The sequence below is a fragment of the Ovis canadensis genome, chromosome X (assembly GCF_042477335.2).
Source record: "Ovis canadensis isolate MfBH-ARS-UI-01 breed Bighorn chromosome X, ARS-UI_OviCan_v2, whole genome shotgun sequence".
Taxonomy (NCBI): domain Eukaryota; kingdom Metazoa; phylum Chordata; class Mammalia; order Artiodactyla; family Bovidae; genus Ovis; species Ovis canadensis.
The window spans coordinates 129963551-129984922 of record NC_091727.1 but is presented as its reverse complement, the minus strand read 5'-3'; the positions used below and the strand labels follow the sequence as shown (position 1 = coordinate 129984922).

Sequence of the window (21372 nt, the reverse complement as noted above, 5' to 3'; positions counted from 1 at the left end):
ACAACCATTTGCTCCTGAGGAATTTGGTGTTCTTAGTTAGTCAACAATCACTCTCCTAGTGTCAGAACCTCCCACTTCTTTTCCAAATCTTACACTAGTTTGATTAATAAGCTCCTGGCCCTCTGTATCTTGTTCAGAAGGGCCCTGCCTGGAACCTTAGTTTTTCAGAAATACACACCGAGACTAGGAAACTCAACCTCATTTATTAGGCCAGAAAGCCTCTTGGCTCTGGTCCCCTCTCTTCCACCTCCACCTGCCCTATCCTGCCTCCTGGTCATTCATTTCCCTTTTTTCCTCTTTTCTGCCCCTGAACCCAGTGCCTTCACACAGCCCAGGGTCCCCACGCCTTCACTCATTAGGGCTCTTCATTCAAATACTGAGCTCAGACCCATCCTTGCCTGCAATATGTTTCACCCCTGCCCTTGATGTTAACCCTTTGTAAAGTCCTGGCGTAATTCTGAAGCCTCAGTAAGATCTGTTACGGGCATTGGAGCGCCATCTATAACTCTCCCAAGTATCAGGGCAGCGATTTCTCTTCTCCCAGCTCACCTGGGTTCAGGTCTGCTGACAGCCTCCAGCGGTGGCTCTTCCTACTTGCCCTTGGCAGCTATTCTCCAGCTGTCCCATTAACTGAAATAAGTTGGCATTGGGACTGCCCTGGTGGTCCAGTGGTTAAGAATCTGCACTTCTGCTGCAGTGGACACGGGTTTGATCCCTGATTGGGGAACTAAGATCCCACATGCTGTTTGGTGTGGCCAAAAAGCAACAAACAGAAGTTAGCGTTATGCACAGTTGTTATAAGGGACTGGTCCCCCATGTGAGCCTGTTTGTTTTCATATGGCGTCTCAATATTTTCTTTTTATATATGACCTAAGGGATATTAAAGTTTAAAATTACACAAGGACTTCATGAAGGTGCTCCATACTCTGAAATGACTTCACATTCCTTCCCCACGGCCTTGCCTGTTTTGCAGTCCCTTCCCTCAAGGTTTTGTTTTCTCTCAGGGAGTTAATAGCCAATTCCATGGGTGATACTGGTTAACCTTCCAACAACACATTTGCTTTTAGGCTCCTTCTGAGTCCCAGTATCTTAAGGAAAGGACAGACGCTAATGTCAGGCTCCATGGCACCCATGTCCTCTGTTGGCCCTGGCCCTATAGACAAGTGGCTTCTCCTCTGTAGACTGTTCTTTCTCCAGTGTGAAATACGCATTGGTCATCCCTTCTGCTGGTGCCAGAGGATGTAGGAAGCAATGTGTGTGAACTCCCAGGCGCCATGGCCAGCACCCTTGTCAGCATCCCTCGCAGCTGCTCTAAGGCTTAGCTGCCTTTGCGTCTTCTTTTGCTCCCATCTTCCCCTCCCCCGCAGCCATGTGATGCAGAAAGAGAACACAAATGATATGGAATGTGAGCAGCTGCCAGCAGAGATGCTGCGACAAGTGGCCATTCACCGGGACCCTATCTATGGCTTTGGCTTCGTGGCTGGCAGTGAGAGGCCTGTGGTGGTGCGATCTGTGAGGCCAGGTAGGTGTCACCCACAGTGTCCCTCTGGCCCTGGCTCCCACCCCCCCAAACAGCCACACATCGTCCCAGAGAAAAGAGCACCCAAGTATACTGTGTTGCCAAGGAATTCATGAAGAGTGGGTGAAGACTTGCCCGCCGATAACTGTGTGAGGGAGCTGGTTTTTAAAGATTTATCCACACGCAACACTGAGGCTGCGGTTGATAATTTAGTAGGGTCTGGGTCTTAACAAAACTTCCCTTTGCATAGCACCTTCACAGAAGAGCCATACTGCCTTGAGTGAGACATACTGATCTGATTCAGTTCAACAAGTATGTATTGATTGCCTACTCTAAGCAAGGTTATAGGGATATACAAGACAGAGTTCCTGACCCCAGGAATCTAATCATCAGGCTGTGGAGACTAGTATACGTTCACCAAATAGGTCATCCAGTGAAGGCTGGAGTCAGGATATAGACCATAGGTGGCAGAGAAGGGGAGAGGAAGTGAAATCTCTGAAGCCACAGTGGCAATACAACACCTACCACTGATGAAGCCCCCTAGACTGTACAAATTTACATCATCTTGTTCAGTGCTTGTGGCTGTGTCCACAAGGTAAGTAATACCATTCCCATTTTACAGATGAGAAAACTGAGGCAGAGAAGAAGAGAAATGGCATGTCCAGGGTCACTCCACTAAGAAGTAGAAGAGCTAGGATTTGCACCTGTGCCTGTGTGATGCCACTGAGGGGGGTGGGGTGGGGACCAGGGCTTGAATGGGACCATGCAGGGTGGACCAAGCGTGAGCCCACCAAAACTGTGAAAGCCTGTCATTATGAATGAAATGGGAAAGGGCCTGAGCACTGTTTTGTTCCAAATCTTGCTAGGCATTGACAAGAAAAGACAGACGGAAAGGAGCTCTATTCCTGAATTGCTGGGCCTGAGGCTTTAGATGTTTACAACAGTTTCTTGCTCAGTCAAGAGGAGCAGCCGGAGTACAAACTGGTCTAGCAGAAATTTGATGAATTTTGCAATCCTCCAAGGAAAAGAAAAAGATTTTTGTAAGCTTGCTCTTCAACTGGAGGGCATAAAGTAAAAAAACAGTTCAGTACAGGAGTTTGTGGCTGACCTAAGGCTCCTGAGGTAGTCGTGCAGTTTGGCAAAAGGTTTTTGAGTCTGTGATCCAAAATCAAATTTATCCTGGGAAAGAGGGACCAGATCAAACTTAGTAACAGATCACCAGGAGACCCTGGTTTAACTTTAGAGGAGATAGAATTCACAGGGTTGCTGCAGGTGGTCTGAAAATGAAGAAGGGGTTGGAGGAGTGGAGAGAAGAAAAGCTACAAGGGAGACCACAGGAGGCCATGGGGCCAGCAGGCTGCTTGCAGGCCTGCCTCCAACCCAGGTGCCCCTCCATCCAGTGCGAGGCCACAAGAAAAGATAAGATGCATCCTATAGAGGAACAGGAGAAGGCAATGGCACCCCACTCCAGTACTCTTGCCTGGAAAATCCCATGGACGGAGGAGCCTGGTGGGCTGCAGTCCATGGGGTCGTGAAGAGTCGGACACGACTGAGCGACTTCACTTTCACTTTTCACTTTCATGCATTGGAGAAGGAAATGGCAACCCCCTCCAGTGTTCTTGCCTGGAGAATCCCAGGGACGGGGGAGTCTGGTGGGCTGCCGTCTATGGGGTCACACAGAGTCAGACACGACTGAAGCAACTTAGCAGCAGCAGCAGCATAAAGGAACAGTTAAGGCTGAACAAGCCAACAAACCATTCCATGAAAATAGTAAGTAGACTGAGCTTACCACTGCCATCAGAGAGCCAAGTTCTATGAGGACCTTCCTCCATTGAAAGGAAGGATGGAAAAAAAAAAAAGGAAGGATGGAGGGATGAATGGATGTACAGGAGAAAGGAAAGAAGGGAGGGAGGGAATAGGTAGAGTGGCCTGTACCTAAAAGATTGGCATATTTGGTAGAAGTAGATAGGAGGAATGCCTTTCCTGGTGGCTCAGTGGTAAAGAATCTACCTGGCTCAGCGGGTAAAGAACCCGCCTGCAATGCAGGAAACACGGGAGGCATGGGTTCAATCGCTGATTGGGGAATATCCCCTGGAGGAGGAAATGGCAACCCACTCCAGTATTCTTGCCTGAACAATCCCATGGACAGAGGAGCCTGGCAGGCTGCAGTCCAAAGGTCACAGGGAGTTGGGCACAACTGAGTCAATAAGCACAGTACAGCCAATGCAGGAGATGTGGGTTTGATCCTGGGTGGGGAAGATCCCCTGGAGAAGGAAATGGCAACCCACTCCAGTACTCTTGCCTAGAGAATCTCATGCACAGAGGAGCCTGGCGGGCTACAGTCCATGGCGTTACACAGAGTGGGACATGACTGAAGCGACTAAACAACAATGAATAGGAGGAATGAAATGAGTGGAAGGAACTGTCCCTTGGAAGACGTAATAAGTACCACTGATTGAATTCTTACCAACATCCATCAACTGTTTTAAATGCTCTACATCCATCATCCCATTTATCCTCCCAACATTCTTCTGCCGTTATTTTTCCATTTCTTAGATGAGGAAAGAGAGATTCAGAGAGATGAAATGTCTCCTCTGAGGTCCCACAGCCATTAAGTTGTAGATTTGAGTTGAGCGTCCCAGCCTGACTTGATGCAAAGAATGGTCTCTGCACCACCAGGCTTCCTGCTTCTGACATCCCTGTGCTGTCAGAAGAGTGGGTTGAGGGTCTTTGCAGTTGGAGTGGGGAATCCTGCTCACTGAGCATACAGGCCTCACCCTCAGCACACAGGCCCCACTCTCCAGAGCCATAGCGTGATGCTCAACTGACATGGTGACCTGGATGTTGTTCATGTTTGTCGTATTTACACAGCACACTTTTTTGCAGAAAGAGGAATAGTTGGGATCTGACTCTTTCAAGTGGACCCCAACAAGCATCCAGCCTGGGTTGAGAGTGAGACATGTCCTTACACATGTCCTATTTGGGGTTTGAGTTAAGCTGAGTTCTACTTGTCATTCTCCTTAAATATCTAAAATCCTTTTCTCCAAGGAGATCTTTGCTAAGCACCAGAGGCATCACAGCCCAGGGCGCCCCTCCAACCCACCCTTTACCACCATCAGGAAGGTAGGGCCCTCAGGCAGGTCTGCTTTCTAAACCTCAACAGTAGACATGAGAAGGAGAGAAAGCAAATTTCCAACTGCCAGTGATTTAGGGTCTGTGCCTCGTTCCTCTCATTTCTCAGACAGCAGCACATCTCTTAGGTGAAAGAAAATAAATGCCTTTTAGGCTCCTCTGGTGGCTCAGATGGTAAAGAGTTTGCCTGCAATCCAGGAGACCTGGGTTTGATCCCTGGTTTGAGAAGAGCCTTTGGAGAAGGGAATGGCTACCCACTCCAGTATTCTTGCCTGGAGAATTCCATGGACTGAGGAGCCTGGTGGACAGGCTACTGGAGTTGCAGAGTCGGACACTAACACTTTCACTTTAGGTCCTGTAGTTCATCCCCCTGTCTCCAGGGAAGTGAATGCCTACATCCTTCCAGACCAGTGAGTATGAATTATGTTCAAGTAAGAAGATTCCTCACCCCCTGCTGTCACTTGTAACCCCACAAGTAGTCTGGAAGCCATGCCTTGTGCCCAAGCAGATCCCTCCTGATGAAACTGAAGTTTGTGCTCCTCACTAGGTCCCAGCCGGGAATCACTGGTGAACCTCGCTTGAGCACCAGGCCTTTGCTACCACACCACTCCCAGCCTAAGCAGGGCCATTCCATTTACTTTCTCCAGCCCTCTGCCCTCCACTTGCTACAGGCAACAGTGGCCCAGGGCTCGAAGAGTAGCCCTGTCAGTGGCACCACTTGGCCCGCATCTCCTGCAGGCCTCAGTGCCTGCAGCCGCTCCCTCGGGCACTGGCGACTCCCTCCCACCCAGGCCTCACGCCTCTCTCCTCTCCTCCACAGGAGGCCCCTCTGAGGACAAGCTCCTGGCTGGTGACCAGATTGTGGCTATTAATGAGGAGGACGTGAGTGAAGCCCCCAGGGAGAGGTTCATAGAACTCATCAGGTAATAGGAGCCTCTTGGGCCTTGTGAGAGCTGAGCACGGCTATCCCCATCCCGCCAGCAGTGTAACTATGGCTGCCGCAGCCCTGGCTGAGAGAGGGGTCTTCCCAGGGAGAGCAACCCGAGCCAGGGCTCCTGGGTACCCAGAACTTCCGGGGCCTGAGGGCCCTCACACACTCTGGCTTAGCCTCATTCAGTGATGTGAGGAGACACAAAGAACAGCCTCCTGGCAGAGCTCACCTCACCTTCCTTCACCCAACAACTCCCCTCACCCAAGCCCTTTGGTTTTCAACTTAACTGTGCAGTGACCACTGAGAACAAGTGAGTGACCAGTGACATAGACCAAGTGAGTAAAGAACGAGAAACAAACAAGCCATTCAAACAACATTCTGAGATAAGCACAATGTGAGCAAGACATTGTTTCCCACCCGCCACTCCCTATCCGCCCCCCTCCCAAAAAAAAACCACAAGGAGAATAAAATCCAAATGCCTGGCCAGCAGGTTGAGGCATGGAACCTGCCATGTTGGATTTTGCTCACAGTGTGTGTGACCCCTTAGTGCCCTCCCCAGATGGGGGCAGGTCAGAGAGAGAAAGGAACGTGAGGAGGACCACCGCTGTCCATGGAGTCATCACACTGACTTTTCCCCTCCTTTACTTCTGTATATGGGGCTTCCCTTGTGGCTCAGTAGTAAAGAACCCACCTGCCAAAGCAGAAGATGCAGGTTCGATCCGTGGGTGGTGACGATCCCCTGAAGGAGGGCATGGCAACCCACTCCAGGATTCTTGCTGGAGAATCCCATGGACAGAGGAGCCTGGCGGGCTACAGTCCACAGGGTCTCAGAGTTGGACACGACTGAGCATCTAAACAATAACAAGCTCTGTATATACCATGCCACCACATATCACACACACACTACATACCTCTTCCCCCTGCACACCATGCCACCACACACCACATACACACACACAGCCCCGTGCATACCATACACACATAAACACAAAACACGACACCACACACACACACCATGCACTAAAAGCACGCCCATACCCACAGGTACCACATGCTCACACACACACACCTGTGCCATAGATACTCCCCCACCCCACACAACTATCACCTGCACACACACACGCACCACCCCACGCCCCCTTGCATAGACACTTTGATAAGGAGGGAGACAGTAGAAGTGAGAGAAAGGAATTAGATTCTTTCAGCTCTAAATTCTAGGGGAAAACCTCAGTTTGGGGGACCTCAGCTATCTATCCTCACATGCTTGCTCTCTTACTCTCTCTCTCTGCCTGGCGTAGTCTGCTCCATTTCTGCCTCCATCTCCTTCAACCCTTCTCCATTTGGAGTGTTTTCATTCCGCTCATCTTTCTTGTTCTTCCAAAGCCCACCTGCCTCCAGGGCCCCTCCCTCCCCTTCAAAGGCAGAGGAGTGATGCCCCCTTGCTACTCCTGGCACTGCCCCTTCCTAAAGTCCAGAGCAGGTCTTCCTCCACAGGCTCCCCTTCCAGCCCAATATCCTGGTATGTGTCTGGTCCCTAATGACCCTTAGTTTGGCTCTTCTCCAAGTTCAGTTTGTCCATTGCATTCCCCCACTCTCCACCCTTCATGGTCCACCACCATGTCACTATGGGGTGAATTCTTTCAACCCCATCAGGGCATGTTCGGGGGTTCTTTCAGGCTGACCCCTCAGAAGTCTTTGCTTTGCTTCTTGTGGATATCTTTGTACCCCGAACCAAAGTAGCCCAATTTTGTGAGACTGCTCAGAGCACCTTCTGGGTCAAGTCAGAGCTCACACATTTGATAATCTCTGGGACTGGCAGATCATTCATTCATTCAGTGAATATTTATTATATTGAGTGTCTCCTGTGCATCAGTTGTTGTTCTAGGCACTGAATATACAGCAGTGAATAAGACAGACAAAAATCCTTGCCCATTGGAGTTTACATTCTAGTGGAAGAAGACACATCATAAGCAGTAAACATGATAAATAAGTATTGCACAGTATATTAGAAGTTGATGAATGTTTTTGATAAATAGAAAGGGGGTCAGGATAAAGATCAGGAATGCTGGGAACAGGGGTACAGAGTGCAACTTTAAATAGCATGGCCAGTGTCGGCCTCAATGACGAGGTGACATTTGAAGAAAGACGTGAAGGAAATGAGGATATCAGAGAAGGCAAGAAGAACCCAGTGTAGAGGCCCTAAGGCAGGAGCGTGTGTGATGTGTTTGGGGAACATGAGAGAAGCCCACGTGTGGAGTGGGGTAAGGAAGGGGGGAGTTGTAGCTACTGCAAGGACTTTAGCTTTGTTCTACATGATATGGGGAGATGTGGCAGGGGCTGGAACAGAGGAGTCACATAATTCAATCTATACTAGTTCCCTGCCCTGGCCAAGAGACAGGACTTTCCAGGTGTTTTCCTTGGAACACAGCTCCTTCCTTACTCCAGGAGCTTCCCAGACCCAGGAGCTAACAACATCCCTGGACTCTGCCTCATTGAATATGGTACCAGTCCAAGTCCTCGAGCAGGGGCCCTGGGCTTTTCTTGAATACCCAGAATCAAGGGTGTCTTGACTCTGCTTCCTGAACACCTTTGTTCCCAGAAACATTTGAAAAAAGACCAGCAAAGAGAGGGGAAACTCCTTCAAGGCGAACTCTTTCCATTTCTTTTAGTTCTTGTAAAGGATGATGTACTATCGGGAGAGAATTTTCATACCTCACAGCTTGTTGGATCATTGGCATAATTCTTGTCTGAAGAGTTTCAAATTCTTCATCCTTTTGAATGTTTGCTATCTGGAGAGTCTTGTCTTCCATCTGTTGCTCTCTGGCTCTCTCTCTTTTTTTTTTTTTTTTTTTTGGTCCTTCAATTAAAACAAATCTGCTGAGTATGAGTCATGATGACCAAATGACCTCCTTTGGGTTTTTCCTTTGAGTTTCTCCTCTTACTTAAATACCAAATTGCCAATAATCACAGTACATGGTTCCCAGGACTCTGATTGTGCTCCCTTTGAGTTCCTTAATTCAGGTCTTTGGTTTTCCTTGCAAACTTTTTTGCCTATAGATAAAATTGCTCCTAGGGTTGGAGGATTTCTATAGAGAGAATGTGAGAAGGAATATAAAAAGAGGACCTGAAAAATGACAACCCCAGAGGTAATGATAATACCATTTTCAGAAGCCTGTGTGAACCTCTATGGATGGTGGATGTCAGCTGCCACAAATGATGGGAGGCGAGGCAGCCATGCAGATATTTAGATTGCCCTCTGTCCTAATCCATATACCTGAATGCAGCCCGGGGGAGAATTCTGGTGTTCCTTCTTGTGCTAGATGAATACCCAGTGCATGATACACGACTCTCCTGTTCCCTCTTCTCTCTGTAGGAGCGCTAAGGAATTCATCGTTCTTACAGTTCTGCACACTCATCAGGTGAGTGAGCCTCTTTGCCATCCACCCTTCCTCCTGATTGAGACAAGAGCATCCCCACATTGGAAAGTGACAGTGACGGGAGAGGGAGATGGGAGAGACTAGGACCAGCATTGTTGTGAGCCAAGGATTTAGGAGTGAACCAAAAATCGTGCCTTCTGCACATCTTGTCTATGCTCACAGCCCAGGCTTGAGGATTTTGAAGGGCTCCATAGTCCTGTGTGCTGCCCTGTGTGCTCTGCTTTCCCCACTTAAGCTACTCCACCACTGCCCCAGTTCCACACATATTTTCTACCTCTTTTTTGCTGTGTCCCATCAAAATTTACCTGTCCAGTGTCCAATTCCATTAATCCTTGCAGACTGTGGGTGCTAATCTTATTCAATCATTTATACAGGTATATACTAAATGGCCTACGGTGTATTAGACACAACCCTGTATGTGGAGGACTTACTATAAAGTTGCTGGGGAGATACAGTTGGACAAATAGGTTCATCTTTGTCTAGGTTCAGTTACTAACTGCCTACGTGACCTTGGGGGAGTCAGTTCCCTTTTCTGAACCTGTTTCCTCATCTGTGAATTGAGGGATTTAGACTAGATCAGTGTTCCCCTTGCTTGCCTGATCATAATAGTCACCAGGACTATTTATTAAAAATAGAAGTCCCTAGGCCCTTCTCAAAAGTTGGAATCAAGAGGCACTGTGTCTGTTACTAGGTCACATCCTCGTAGTAATCTTTGTGGGATCTTAGTTCTCTGACCAGAGATCAAACCTGTACCCTCTGCAGTGAAAGCATGGAGTCCTAACCACTGGACCACCAGGGAATCCCTGACTTTGTTTATACTTTTTAGTTTGATATCATTGTAGATTCACAGGAAGTTGCAAAGCTAGTACAGTGACATCCCTGGGTATCCTTTACCCTGTTTCTCCCAGTGATTACATGTTACATACCTAACAGTACTATATCAGAACTGGGACATTGACGTTGGTACAATGATGTGAATGCTTCAGTGTTACTTGGTCACATGTGTGGGTTCATGTATCAACACGGTCAAGATACTGGAGAGTTCTATTACTGAAAGGATGCCTCATGTTGCCCTTTTATGGGGCACCTACTCCCCACCCTCAATCCATGTCAACCACTAATCTGTTCTCCATTCCTGTAATTTCATCATTTCAAGAATATTATATAAATGGAATCATAAAGTATGTAACCTTTGGGGATTGGATTTTTTCACTCTGCACAATGCCCTTGAAATTCATCCAAGCCATTGCTTGTATTAATAGTTTGCTCCTTTTTTATTGCTGAGTAGTATTCCATGGTATGGATGTACTACTGTTTAGTCATCCACCCACTGAAGAACATCTTGGTTCCTTCCAGGCTTTGGCTAGCATGATATTAAAGCTGCTATAAACATTCATGTACAGGGTTTTTTGTGAGCATAAGTTTTCATTTCTCTAGGACAAATGCCCAAAAGTGTGATTGTCCAGCCATATACTAAGTGTATGTTTAGTTTATTAAGAAACTGCCAGACTGCTTTCCATGAGAGTAGACTGTGGTTCACTGCTGTATCACTAGCACCTGGAACAGTATCTGACATAGAATAGATGCTCAGTATTTGTTGGAATAAAGGAAACCTAAATCAAACTCAAGTGTCCAAACTTAGGTGCAGAATAAAGAGCCTAACATTCCCCCATCTCTGTCCCAACTCTTATCCCAGTGCCCCCAACACCTCTTTGTCACGGCCAGGGTGCTCTCCTCCTCTTCCTTGTCCATTTCTTAGTTCTCACCACCCTGTAGACTTCTATCCTTATTGTAATCCACATCTCTTGTAACACATGGCTCCTTCCTTGAATACCTGCCTTAAGACTCATGTCTTCCAAACATCTTTGCCTGACTAACCTCAATGAAAGTTTCTAGTTCATTAATTTGTTTATCAAACATTTACTAAATGCCCACTATTCTAGGCAGTCTTCCAGGCTGGGAATATAGCAGCACACAGGACAAACAGGGTTCCTACCCTTGGAGAGCTTACATTCTAGTTCTTGGCCTTGTGCCCTCTCAACCCTGCTGCTCCTGCTAAGTTGCTTCAGTCATGTCTGACTCTTTGCGACCCTGTGGATTATAGCCCACCAGGCTCTTCTGTCCATGAGGATTCTCTAGGCAAGAATACTGGAGTTGCCATTGCCTTCTGCAGGAGATCTTCCTGACCCAGGGATTGAACCGGGGTCTCCTGCATTCCAGGCAGATCCTTTACCACTGAGCCACCAGAGAAGCTCCTCTAAACCCTAGAAACATAGAAATGTATGAGAGCACATATACACAGAAGTGATAGTCAAAACAGTTAGCAGCCTATACAGGAAGGGCCTTCCAATGAGAATGTAAGCCAGCCACAGGCGGTGGAGCAGAGTCTTGCAGGCCACCTAACTGTGCCAAGTGTTAACCCTTTGTTGGTTGATCTTTTATAAAGAGATTCCAGGGGAGAGATCAGGTGGCACCCAAAAAGCTTAGGGCACAGACTACTTATCAGTCAGTGAGCAAAAATCCCTCAATGGTTTACAACAGGTATGGCCAGCCCAGCACGTCCCGACCAAATGTTAGCCTTGCAAACATGTATAGTCAGTCCTCATTATTAACAGATTCCATATTTGCAAATCTGCCCACTTCCTCAAATTTATTTGTAACTCCAAAAGCCAGACTTACAGCGTTTTCCTGGTTGTTTGCTGCCATATGCGGAGCATGAAACATTTGAGTCTCCCAGTGTACCTGTTCCCAGCTGAGGTCAGGCAAAATGATGCTCTGTCTTGTTTTAGTTGTCATGCAGAGTCGCCCTGAGGATGGAGACGGTAGGGGGCAGTGCAATGTAGTCCAGGAAACTCCAGCTCGGGGACAGTGGGATGGGGTTTGAATGCCAGCTCTGATACCTGTTAGCGGGGCGGCATCAGGCAAGTCACTTAACACTTCAGAACCTCATTTTCCCCTGGTGAAATAAAATCGAATCTACCAGGATGAATTGTTTTTAGAATTTAAGATTGTAATCTATGTGAGACACACACAATCCCCCTAGGAACAGTTGTTCAGTATTCATTAGTTCAGTGTTAACACAACTGTGAATAACAAAAATCAAGGGAGAGAATCTTCTCTCTTACACTGAAGTGAAAGCTCCTTGAAGACCGCACCCTACCCCCAGCAGACGTTACTGTTGTAGCTCCTACATCACATAACAAGGTAGCACTTGATATCTCATGGGTGCATGAAGACTGCTTCTTCTTATCAAACTCTCATGTGCAGGCTTGACAGTCTCTCAGAAGACAGTCTCCTCCTGATAGGTTCATGTTGTGGCTCAAGAATCTGTACTTTTAATAAGAGCCACAAGTAAATAATTCTGATGCTCAGTAGAATCTGGGAAACATTGAACCAGACTGTCTTTAAGGGTCCTGCCACTTGTACGTTGTATAGTTGGCAATAGTCTAATACAGTGGTTCTCTACCCTGGCTATACATTAGAACTTTCTGAGAACTCTTAAACATATTGATCCTTGGGCTCTAGCCCTGACCAATTGAATTACAAGCTGTGGGGATGGAGCCCAGGTATTGATCTTTTGAATGATTCTGATATGTAGCCAAGGTGCACGGTCTAATGTGTAGTCTTTTTCAGATGGCATTTTCTTTTTAAGAGAGTGACTCTTACCGTAGCAGACCATTGGGGAGTATTTTGAGCAGCCATAGGGATCCTTTCCCAGGGATCCTCAAACAGTATTGCATAGGTAGCCACTTATTAAGTCTATATATATTTAAGAATGTTCTTTAATCTTTGAATGATCAACTATTCCCCATGATTGACTGAATTTGCATTAATTTCAGTACCCTTAGACCTTGCCACGTCATTTGTCCTCAATAAATATTTTAAAATAAAGTACTGACTGGTGACCTAGAACAGTGCTGGCAAAGCAAGCAGACAGTCCCTTCAAATGAAACTAGTTTTCTGGTTCTGAAAACAGCCTGTACCCAGAGAGTCTCAGTCCCCTCTGCTTGAAGCCACCCGTCCAGAAAAAAGCCAAAATCATGGGAACCACTGCAGAAGAACTGGTTTTCCACAGAGCTTCTTGAGTATAGGGCCTGACAGGCAGTAGGTACTCAAGTCCTATTTGCTGGATTGATGAATTAATTTAATACTAGCCCCCGCAATCAACGACTGTCTTCTCTTCTGTGCCTCCTCTGTGCTTGGTGCTGGGGGAGACACAGTAATGCAAAATGTCACCTCTTCTTTTACAACCTAGTTGGAGGGATGAGTGATGGCTATGTGGATTCACAAAAGAGGACTACAGGAAATCCAGGGAGGGGAATGGCAAGGTTGGGAAAGGATTCAGGACTAAGGTAGAATTTGAGCTGGGTTTTGGAGATGGCATTTATTGAGCAAGAGGGACACCAGGGGGCCCTGAAGGGTGGGGATGGTGAAGAGACAGCATGACGTAGGCACAGAAACGGGAAGAAGCTGTGGGCAGAATAACTGACTAGGTGATCGATGGGGAGTGAGGGTTATGTGTGATTTGTGGGGGACCTTGAAATCCAGGGAGAGGACATGTTCCCCTGCAGGCAGTCCTGAATGCAGGAAGGAAGGACCCCCAGGTCCCTTATCAGTGGGCCCCTGGGATCAGGATGGCCCTCCATAGTCCCAGGCTCCCACAATGATTGCTATGGGAATTGCTTATAAGTAGGTTCCGGTGTCAGAGAAAATGAGGCAGCAGAAGGGGAAACCAGGAGGCTGTTAAAGCTTCTGGAACCTGAGCTCCGTGTTCTTCAAATCCTTTCACAATTATCAAAGTGGGGCCCTGTCGTACACTTAAAACATTCGGCCGTATACCTGTCTTCGGCCAAGATATGTGAACACAACCCTGAAATCTGTACGAATAGAGCCACCAAATTAAAAAATGGTCAAAGAATCACCAGCTGCTGAATTCAGCCCCGAAGGAGAAGGCAGACTCTCTCCTCTATTGCTTATTCCACCAAGCTGCTGGCTTCATATTTACTTCAAGGGGCTTGCAATGGCCCTGGAGGTGCTTAGAAATTCTAGTCCCGTGTTTCAAGCCAAAATTCATTTTTGCCAGAAAGGGTGCCTGTTGCAAAATGAGACTTCCAGCTGCTTAGAGGAAAAATGGGGTCAGTCAAAAGCTTAGATGTCCCAGCTTTAAGGTACTCAATTAATCTGTGCTTCGTGGATTAGGACATTTTCAGCAATTCCTGGGCCCTGCCCTCTCAGAGTCTGACCTTTGAAGTCTGCAATGGGCTGAGAAGTCTGTTTGTTTTGTTTTTGGCCATGCCGCTCGGCTTGTGGGTTCTTAGTCCCTGGCCAGAGACTGAACCTGTGCCCTGGCAATGACAGTGCAGAGCCCTAACTACTGGACTTCAGGGAATGCCCAAAGGAATCTGTGTTTTAATGAGCATTTCCTGGTGATTTTTAGCATCAGGTAAGGTTTAGAAACAGTGAGTGAGAGTATGCTAATAAGTTAGTGCAGGAGTCTGTGAACTTCTGTAAAGGACCATAAAGTAAATACTCTAGGCTTTGTGCTTCCCCAGGGGTTCAGCAGTAAAAAAAATTTGCCTGCAATGCAGGAGACATGTCAGGAGCTGTGGGTTCAATTCCTGGGTCAGGAAGATCCCCTGGAAAAGGAAATGCCAAGCCACCGCAGTATTCTTACCTGGGAAATCCTATGGATAGAGGAGCCTGGCAGACTGCAGTCCATGGGATCACAAATGAGTCAGACACAAATTAAGTGACTTAGCACACATGCGTGCAGACCATATGTGGTAGTACAGAAGTAGCCATAGGCAATGCAGAAATGAAGAGAATGGCTGTGTTCTAATAAAGCTGTATTTACAAAAAACACGTGGTAGACAGGAGCTGGCCCACACAGGCCCATAATCTGCTGGCCTCTGAAGTGTGTTCGTTACTCCTTCCAGGTACTACATTTGAATTTGGGCCAGGGCCTTCCCAATTCTTAATACTTCGGTTCAGATGGGCCACTCTAGTATCAAAAACTTCAGGCCCCATAGTTGTACTCTGAAGATGCTTTGGGACAGGGCAACCTTTGAGAGTCACTCATGTCACACTGCAAGGCAGGCATCATCTGTGTCAAAGCACAAGGCTAGACATGACTCCATGACATATAGCAGAGACCAGCTGGCGATGAGTGAGTCACTGTCAGTGATCGAGGCTGAAGACTGAGAATAGGATGGAGTCTTGGAAACCAACAGGCAGGGGTCAGTGAGTAATGAGGCACAAGCAAGCTGAAAATGGCCGTACAACAGACACTGGAAATGACTAAAACCCTTGAAAATACTGCCAATCCCACTTGCTGCTTTTGCTCCTATAAATATCTGAGTGTTTTTGTTGTTGTATCTCTAGGACAGGATCTAATCATGGACTTTTGGTAGAGATAGCAAAGAGGCTGTCCCCTCTGCCTATAGGGTACCAGTTAGGGTTCTTTATTTGCACAAATCCATTCACTGGGACCAAGATAGAACCAGACCATTGAACAAAAGACCAGGAATGGACTTCCAGCTTCAGTCCACTGCAGGGGATTATATAGCTAATCCAAGACTCAGAAAATCTAGGTTCTGGGTTTTGCTCCACTACTCAATTATTTTGACACTTTGAATAAACCATAGCCTCTTCCCTGGGCTCCATTTCCTATGTAAAAATGAAGGGCGGACTACATGGCCCATTCAGGTCTCTAGAGATGTCTCATTCCACACTGTACATGAGGATAGTCGAGGACGACAGATGATCACAGGGAAAAGACAGGGTGACTGTCGGGTGGAACAAAGAGTTCCTCTACCTTGTGTCTGGCACCTCCAGTGGAAATGGGACTACTGTGGAGACAAGTCAAACAGAGCTGCCTGAACAGAACTACAGATCTTTCTGCCTCGCCCCTTCCCTTGTTCCTGCCATAGCCCATGCCCCCACACCCCCCGCCCCCAGGATCTGAGCACCAAGCTATGTAACACAAAGGCATTCCTGGACTCCTGTGAACAATCGATACTATAATCACTTTCTGCAACCATCTCCAGCCCTGGATTTCCTTGTGCTGTATTGTCTGCTGCCAACAAATTGTCCCTGTGGCTCGGGATGAGAAGTCTAAGATTGCTTTAGTGCAGTGGTTCCCAACCTTAGCTGTATTTTGAAATCATTCGAAGCTTAATACCTGGGTCCTATCCTCAGGAATTTGATGTCATTGATCGGGGGCGGGGACTGGGTACTGGTGCTTTGTAAAGCTCCTCCTTCCGGTGTTTCTGCCCTCTAGCCAGGACGGAGACCCACTGCCTGAGGTTCGGCTGGACTCGGGTTGAACAGGTGGCTTTCTGCAATCTGCCCTCCGTGGGGAATGAGATTGTTGGCTCCGGAAGAGAACACAGCTGGGACCAGGGCCCAAGAGCTGATGAGGACGTTTGTTTCTGGTGTGTCTTTATCTTAGGGCCCTGCCCTCCTGTGGCTGATCTGGTAAATGAATCTCAACTACAGCATTAATGGCAGAAAATTGCTTAATGTATTGCCTTCCCAGCTGGCAGGGACCCTTCAGGTCTGGGAACACAAAGAAATGCTTGATTATAGGGCTCACAGGCTGCGTGGCAAGGCTGGTAGTGGTGGTGGTTTGAAAGAGCCCCAAACCTGATTTCCTCCTTCCTTACTGGAGAGGTCCTGTTCAGAGAGGCAGCTGGGGGCTGCGTCAGGTAGGGCCTTGTGCGTGTGTGCATGCTAAGTCATTTCAGTCGTGTCTGACTCCAGGGGATCTTCCCAACCCAGGGATCGAACCTGCGTCTCTTACGTCTCCTGCATTGATAGGCAGATTCTTTACCACTAGTGCTGCCTGGGAAGTCCAGGCCTTGTAAGCCAAGGCAAAAACTTTGGATTTTGTTCCACTGGAAGGTTTTGAACAGACAGGGTCTGACTTGCATTTAAAAAGGACGCCTCTGTCTGCTGTGTGGAAAATAGTACCAGAGACTGGAGGCCGGAGGAGGGAGACTAGTTTGGAGTCTCCTGCAAGAATACAGTTAAAACATGATGGAGGCTTGCGCCAGGATGGTAATAATGGTGCTATGATGACAAGTGAGTGGATTCTGGCTAGATTCTGAAGATAGCACCAAGAAGTTATGTTGATGGATCAGTTGTGGGAGGTGAGAAAAAGAAAGGAGTCAACTGGAAGACTGGAGATGCCATCTACTGAGATGAGGAAAAGGACTTCCCTGGTGGCTCAGATGGTAAAGAATCTGCCTGAAATGTGGGAGACCTGGGTTCAATCCCTGGGTCAGGGAAATCCCCTCGAGAAGGGCATGGCAACCCACTCAAATATTCCTGCCTGGAGAATTCCATGGACAGAGAGCCTGGCAGGCTACAGTCCATGGGGTCACACAGAGTCAGACATGACTGAGCGAAACTGTTCAAAGCCTTCCACTGGAGCAAGAGCCAAAGTTTTTCCACTTACAAAGGCCCTGGGCTTCCCAGGTGGCACTAGAGGTAAAGAATCTGCCTGCCAATGCAGGAGACATAAGAGACGCAGGTTTGATCCCTGGGTTGGGAAGATCCCCTGGAAGACGGCATGATAACCCATGCCAATATTCTTGCCTGAGAAGAGCCTGGCAGGCTACAGTCCATAAGGTCGCACAGAGTCGAACATGACCAGAATGACTTAGCATGCACGCATGGACGCACAAGGCCCTGCCTGACGCAGCCCCCAGCTCCCCACTCACTCACCTGTGGCCACACTTGGCTTCCTGACTGTTCCTCATGCACCCCAGTCCTCCTCCCACCTCAGACACTGTGTTGTTCTTTCTGTTTGGAAGGCTCTTTCTCCAGATATCCTGATGGTTGTCTCTCCCTCACTTCCTTCAGACTTGTGCTTAAATGTCACCTCCTGAAAGAGGTCTTCCCCGCCTGTCTTGTCTAAAATAACACCCCCACCACTCTCACCCTCATGACTTCAATTTGTGCTGTGGTCCCTCAGTCTGCTCATTTTGTTCTCATAGCCCTTATTTGCCTCCTAAGAGGTGTTTCTCTATTTCTTGTCTGTCTGTCTGTCCCTGCTAGGATAGGCACTCCTTGAGGCCAGAAAGTTTTGTCCATCTTATTCACTGCTAGATCCTCGTCACGTAGAACAGTGCTTGGCACCGAGTGGGCCCTCCCAAAATTTGTTACACGAATGAATAAATGCCCCAGAGACATGAGGGTGCCCCTCACTAGGACTCCTGCGTTTTCTCAAATCCACAGTGCACCCAGGAAAGACTCAGTTTCCAGCATTTGCTAACCATGCATCCTGCTGAATTTGTGGGAGTTTTCAAAAACGAGAGACCCTAGCTGATTGTTTGAGTGTCTCTACAGAGTTGGATGAACAAAGTAGTAGAAAGCCTAGAACTAGGAAGCCAGGACACCTGGGTAAAATTGCTAATATCTCTTCTGTCGAATAGTGTAGAAACTGTGGATAAATCATTTTGGCGTGCTAAGCCTCCTTTCTTCTGCATCTAAAATAACATTTTCTATGAACCTCCTTCCTAGGGGCAGGACATATCTTTGAAATGAATAAGATTATTTCCATAAATCCTTTGCAATGTTCATATTCAGATGTAATAAAAACCACCATTTAGGTATATCTCACATTGAGGAAACCAAATATATAAAATTTCAGTGTACGTTATTACCAAGAATTTTTGCAAACTCCCCTAGGCCTAGAGCATTAATAATGGGATTCAATTTACTCAAATTCGATTCATGCCCAGCTTACTCAGAACATACCAATCATCTAAGGAAGCACTTAGCACATTGTCTTGCACCTAGTAGGGAATCAATACTTATTTATTGGCTTATTGATCCACAAGGCAAAGGGGGGTACCCGTACTGAGACATCTTAACTCCATGCAGCAAATGTCAGGTTTTCTCCAAGTATGGTGAACTCATGAGCCCTCTCTGTTTTTTCCAGTCCCCCAGATCTGCCTTCATCAGTGCGGCAAAGAAGGCCAAGCTGAGATCCAATCCTGTGAAGGTCCGGTTTTCCGAGCAGGTGGCAGTTGGAGAAACAGATGCAGTAAGTGAGCTTTTGCCTCCCCCCCTCAGCCCTTGGCCAGAGTCAGCCAGGCTGTCGAAGTAGCCCTTTGGGCCAGTTGCTCATCTGCTGCTCCTCAAAGTGGACAGCATTATGAAGGGGTCAGAGGGGGGACCTTGGGGCTCTGGGTGGGGAGCGAGTGAGGGGTGTGTGGCATCCAGAGAAGCCCTGGGCATCGTGGAGAGAAGGAATACATATCTATTCACTCAGAAGCCTCATGGTACTTCAAGAAATTTCCATCTCTAGCACAGTACTCAGAACAAGTGCTCCATAAACATCATTTGGCTACTTGATAGAAACAGAAAGGAAGTAGTGGTTTTCTGAAGATGCGGCGAAATTGAGCCCTCAGCATGTTGAAGTGATCCTGCAACTCCAGGTCTCAACTAGAGAAGACTGGGCAGTGAAGGGCGAAGCAGCCTAGGGGAAATGATATAGACTTTCATTAAGTCACAGAACTTTTATTAATATTAGATGCCTGCTGTGTTCCCAGCACTACAAGGGATGCAAAATAGATATCTGTTCCCTGCCTCTGGATTCCTCTCAGTGATGTTGGGAGGACAGGCGACTCAGATTGAGACAGTATAGAATCCACCGCTGAGTGATGGGATTTTGAGGAGCACGTGGTGTTTGACCACCCATGTCATGCAGCAGCCAGTCTGGAGGGGTCGTGGCCAGCCCAGTGTCTTTCTCACTGCCTTATGAGGTTAACATGAACTGAGCTGTCTGCTGCAGATAAGCAAATGAGAAGAGGCGGGTAGAGCACATAAAGATGCGTATTAGGCGGCCATGGATGATAACTCCAAGTCCTCCAGGAGTCGGCAGAAGTTGGTGATATCCCACGGGCGCGGGTGGGAGGAGGCCAGCAGCGCTAACAGGTGCTGTGTGCTTTCGAGGCTGTCGTGGACTGGGCTCTCGGGAGGCCCATGGCATTTCTGTAGTGAAGCACAGCTGCAGCTGAGACAAGGCAGGAGGACAAGCCTGAGTGGAGAATCAGTGGGGCACCAGCACCCCTCTAGTTCTTTGAGGCAGAGCCACCCAGAGGACGGGATGGATAGAGGTCAGAGATATCTTATGACTCAATTTCCCTGACCTTTATCCCCAAACTCTGCCAAGGCCCTCCTCCCTCTCCATTTGAGGAAGACTGTGAAGCCCAAAGGACAACTGGGCCCCACTGGCTAAGCCATCTGAATAATTGGTGGCTGGGCTCCATGTCAGTCTCAGCAGAAGAGGTTGAGGAGAAGCAGGAGCCACAGAGAGGAAAGGGAGCTGTGTGGAGTCCTTGTGTATCAGCTGAGGTACAAGTCACTAAGGGTACATTTGTGTCCTGAGCCCTGAACACCCAAAGAAAATGGGACCTGAATTTGGAGAGTCTAGGTGGCGCTAGTGGTAAAGAGCCCGCCTGCCAGTGCCGGAGACATAAGAGAGATGGTTTGATCCCTGGGTCAGGAAGATCTACACACTCCAGTTTTCTTGCCTGGAGAATCCCATGGACAGAGGAGCCTGGCGGGCTACAGTCCATAGGGTCGCAAAGAGTCAGACAGGGCTGAAGAGACTTAGCACACATGATAGACAGGTTCAGCTTCTCCCATCTCAGTGAAGTGAAAGTCGCTCAGTCATGTCTAATGCTTTGCAACCCTATGAACTATACAGTCCATGGCATTCTCTAGGCCAGAATACTAGAGTGGGTAGCCTTTCCCTTCTCCAGGGGATCTTCCCAACCCAGGGATTGAACCCAGGTCTCCCACATTGCAGGTGGATTCTTTACCAGCTGAGCCACAAGGGAAGCCCAAGAATACTGGAGTGGGTAGCCTATCCCTTCTCCAGCGGATCTTCCCAACCCAGGAATCAAACTGGGATCTCCTGCATTGCAGGCAGATTCTTTACCAACTGAACTATCAACATCACAGAAAAACCCACCAAGGCCTGGTCACCCAGTGAAGAATCGTATCCCTCCTCCCCCTTCCATTCTTTCCCCCCTTTTTTCCTCCCCTTTCTTCGTCTCCCTTGTGTTCTCCCCTCCACCATGACTCGCCTCTCCATATGTCACATCTAGCCACAGGCAGAAGAAAGCCCCCACTCCAGACCAATCTAGACAGAAATGCCCCAGAGTGGCTAGAACCCACCCCAGGTTCTATTGCTCCTGGTCAGGTTAACCACGGGTGGTGGGAGGCTCTCGTTTGGGAGAGACCGAGACATCAACCTTCCCACCCTAGCTGTGCTCAGGAAATGACCCGAATTCACAACACTCCCCTCCACCACCGCTGCCACCAGCATGGACCATAGC

At 48.0% G+C, this 21372-nt stretch overlaps 1 protein-coding gene across 1 annotated transcript in view; it reads left to right on the top strand.

Annotated features, from left to right (window-relative positions):
- Nucleotides 1-1374: 1374 nt before the first annotated feature.
- The window catches only part of FRMPD3 (FERM and PDZ domain containing 3), a 62142-nt gene continuing 42144 nt past the window's right edge, over nucleotides 1375-21372 (top strand). Inside the window, exons 1-4 of the mRNA XM_070290964.1 lie at nucleotides 1375-1522; nucleotides 5472-5574; nucleotides 8956-9001; nucleotides 18966-19070. Coding sequence (XP_070147065.1) covers nucleotides 1375-1522; nucleotides 5472-5574; nucleotides 8956-9001; nucleotides 18966-19070 — 402 coding nt within the window. The remainder of the gene's footprint in view (nucleotides 1523-5471; nucleotides 5575-8955; nucleotides 9002-18965; nucleotides 19071-21372) is intronic.